The sequence below is a fragment of the Symsagittifera roscoffensis genome, chromosome 9 (genome assembly GCF_963678635.1).
Source record: "Symsagittifera roscoffensis chromosome 9, txSymRosc1.1, whole genome shotgun sequence".
Lineage (NCBI taxonomy): Eukaryota > Metazoa > Xenacoelomorpha > Acoela > Convolutidae > Symsagittifera > Symsagittifera roscoffensis.
Window position 1 is genome coordinate 14,948,547 of NC_087070.1, and position 2,597 is coordinate 14,951,143.

General features: G+C 35.1%; 1 protein-coding gene across 1 annotated transcript in view; it reads left to right on the forward strand.

Annotated features, from left to right (window-relative positions):
• The window catches only part of LOC134854445 (glutamine synthetase-like), a gene marked incomplete in the record, with an annotated part of 29,987 nt that extends 27,598 nt beyond the window's left edge, over nucleotides 1–2,389 (forward strand). Inside the window, 2 exon segments of the mRNA XM_063870697.1 lie at nucleotides 1,307–1,502; nucleotides 2,096–2,389. Of these exon segments, the coding sequence (XP_063726767.1) occupies nucleotides 1,307–1,502; nucleotides 2,096–2,296 (397 nt within the window).
• Nucleotides 2,390–2,597: the final 208 nt, after the last annotated feature.

The following is a 2,597-nucleotide window of genomic DNA, read 5'->3' on the forward strand; positions in this document are numbered from 1 at the left end:
TGCGAGCTGCGTTTGGCCTCCCGATCAAAAAATTATCCCAAATGATTTTTTCATTTTTTAAGGCTCAAGTTTTCAGTGCTTTTGCATTTCTTGGTGCTGGAAAAATACAAACTCGCTCCTCTTCCCTTTCCTAGCTCTAAATTTGACTAAGAAATAATGAATCGATGTGAAAACATCGATTTTTTACTAAGCAGGAATTTGTTTAAATAATTTAATTTTGCGTCGGATCGGCTCGTGGCCGAAAGTGCTTTAAAATGATATATCAATCAACTAATTCTGATGGTTGTTTGTGGTACCTGCTTTTGCGTAAAAAAGTGATGTCACCTCTGTAGACCGTGTTGACTTTTTAGGAAGATTTCAAAATTTAATCATGGCAAATTTGATCTTTTGCGGCAACTGTTGTTTTGTTTTCAGCTTTATTTTTAAGTTCATATGGTAAAAAGAGGGCGTATTATGCTCCCCATTTACGAAAAAAAAGAATAGCGCACAAAATGCGATTCTTTCCTAGTTCAAATGTGATTTTAAGTTTTCAAATTTCCCAGCAGAATAAAAAGTTTTACCTGGTGATCCTGTTTTCTCAAATTGGGTTTATCTAAATGTTGGGTTTATCTAAATTGGGTTCATCTCAAACTTTATCTAAATGTTTTAGTCACAAGTGGTTATAGAAATTCAAAGAGCTTTAGAGCCATCTATTTGTTTCTTGGAAGTTCGTAAATTGAATTTTTTTAAAAAGAATTCAGTGTTTGTTTTGTTTGCTTGTGTTCATTGTCTTTTCCAATTGTCGGTTGGCTATGATTTTCAATTAATTTTTTTTCCATAAAAAATTGAAACGAAAATAAATTCTTGTTATATTGTGTATAATCTGTGTAAAATGGGTATATAAAGAGCATAAAATATGTTTATAATCGGTATCAAAAAATCCGCTCAAAAATCGATTTTGGTGACTTAAATTAGTATAAATTGCAATCGATTGTAATCAATTTGATTTTCAATAAAATCTAATTATTACCCGAGTCGAGATTTTTCACCTAATTTGAAGCAAGATTTGAGCGGTTTGAGCGGTTTTTTTTGATGATTGCGCTCAAAATCTTGCTTCCAAATTAGTTGTTTGAGCATAAAATGATACTATATTGTCGAACTGTATATTTTAGTTGCAATAATTGACTGCAATCAGAACAAACAGATATGTTACTTCAGTTGTAATAGTATTATATTCGTTTGCTAAAATTGTAAATTTATTTTTTTTTGTAAATGCTGGAAATGTCAAGAAAAGCACACTCTAGAACAATTAAATATATTTTTGTAGGTTTTTCGAGGGCGGGTTTGCGGCGTTCAACATCTGTTATGGCCATGAGCACAGAGGCTGCATGTTGAGAGTAAAGAAGAGCAAGACTACCAATACCTTCCTGGAGTTCCGCAGTCCCGGCTCAGCTGCGAACCCCTATCTTGTCATGGCAGCTGTGGTTGCTGCTGGAATGGATGGACTACGCAACAAGCTAGAGGTAAGCTTTCATGGCCATAAATCAATGATTTCTTGGTGCAATCTTGTTTTTTTCTCAGTTCTATTGAAAAAACTGAACAGTTCGATATTTCATGCCTAGAAGCCTAACGCTTTAGCTCAAGTAATGCTCTTGAAACCATTCACTTTGCATGAAGAGCCTTAAGAAAATCAGGATGGATTTGTGGCATGATTCAGTGAATATGAAAAGATTGCCAAAGAATCGCGAGGCGAGCCATATGTTCATATAAGGTTTCTCAGCTCTCGTCGAAGCAAGGTTCCTGCTAAGATAAGAGAAAACTAAATCAAATGTCACCAGTAGAGCTCAATAAAAAAAAACAGAATCTAAGCTTTGGAAGTTGCAATTCAATAAAATCATAAATGATTCAGCGCGAGATTTGTGCTTAGGAAAATTAGGAAGATCTACTAGGCGCACTCTCCTCCTAAGTGGTCACTACTTTTCAATCCCTTAGCATAAATGTCCAATCCCTTAGCATTATGCCCTTAGCATAAATGAAAATTGTCCATTATATTCTATTAAATTGATGAAAGTTGTTACTTGATTGATGTTTACCCTAGTCTTTTGAAATATTTCAGCCCCCTCCCATAGGCTTCAGCCCCGAGAAGCAGCTACCCCGGACCCTGGAAGCAGCTCTGGATGCTCTGGAAAGTGATGAGTACATGCGGGAGACTCTCGGAGAGGATCTCACTGAGCCCTTCTTGATTCTGAAAAGACAGAAGGACCTTCCTGTTAAAAGCCAGGAAGACCAGTTCAACTTCTACTCAGAGCTCATCTAAACTTAAAAAATGCTAAGAATTGAAAAGTAAAATTATTCACTAACAAAAGTATAGGTGGTAACCTGATAAATGCATTGATAAGTAATAGTGTCAAATTCCTCAAATGATAGTTAACTAACTGATAATAGCTTTATTACGCAGATAGTATCAAATTCACCAAATTTAAATTGTTAAGTTGTCTGTTTATGATGATAAAAAATAAAAAAAAAACATATTTCTCTAAAGAAGTGGTTCTGAAATTTCAAAATTGGCTGGGCTGTTCGGCGTTTAAGTTTTGGTCCGAACTGCTTTAGAGGCGGCT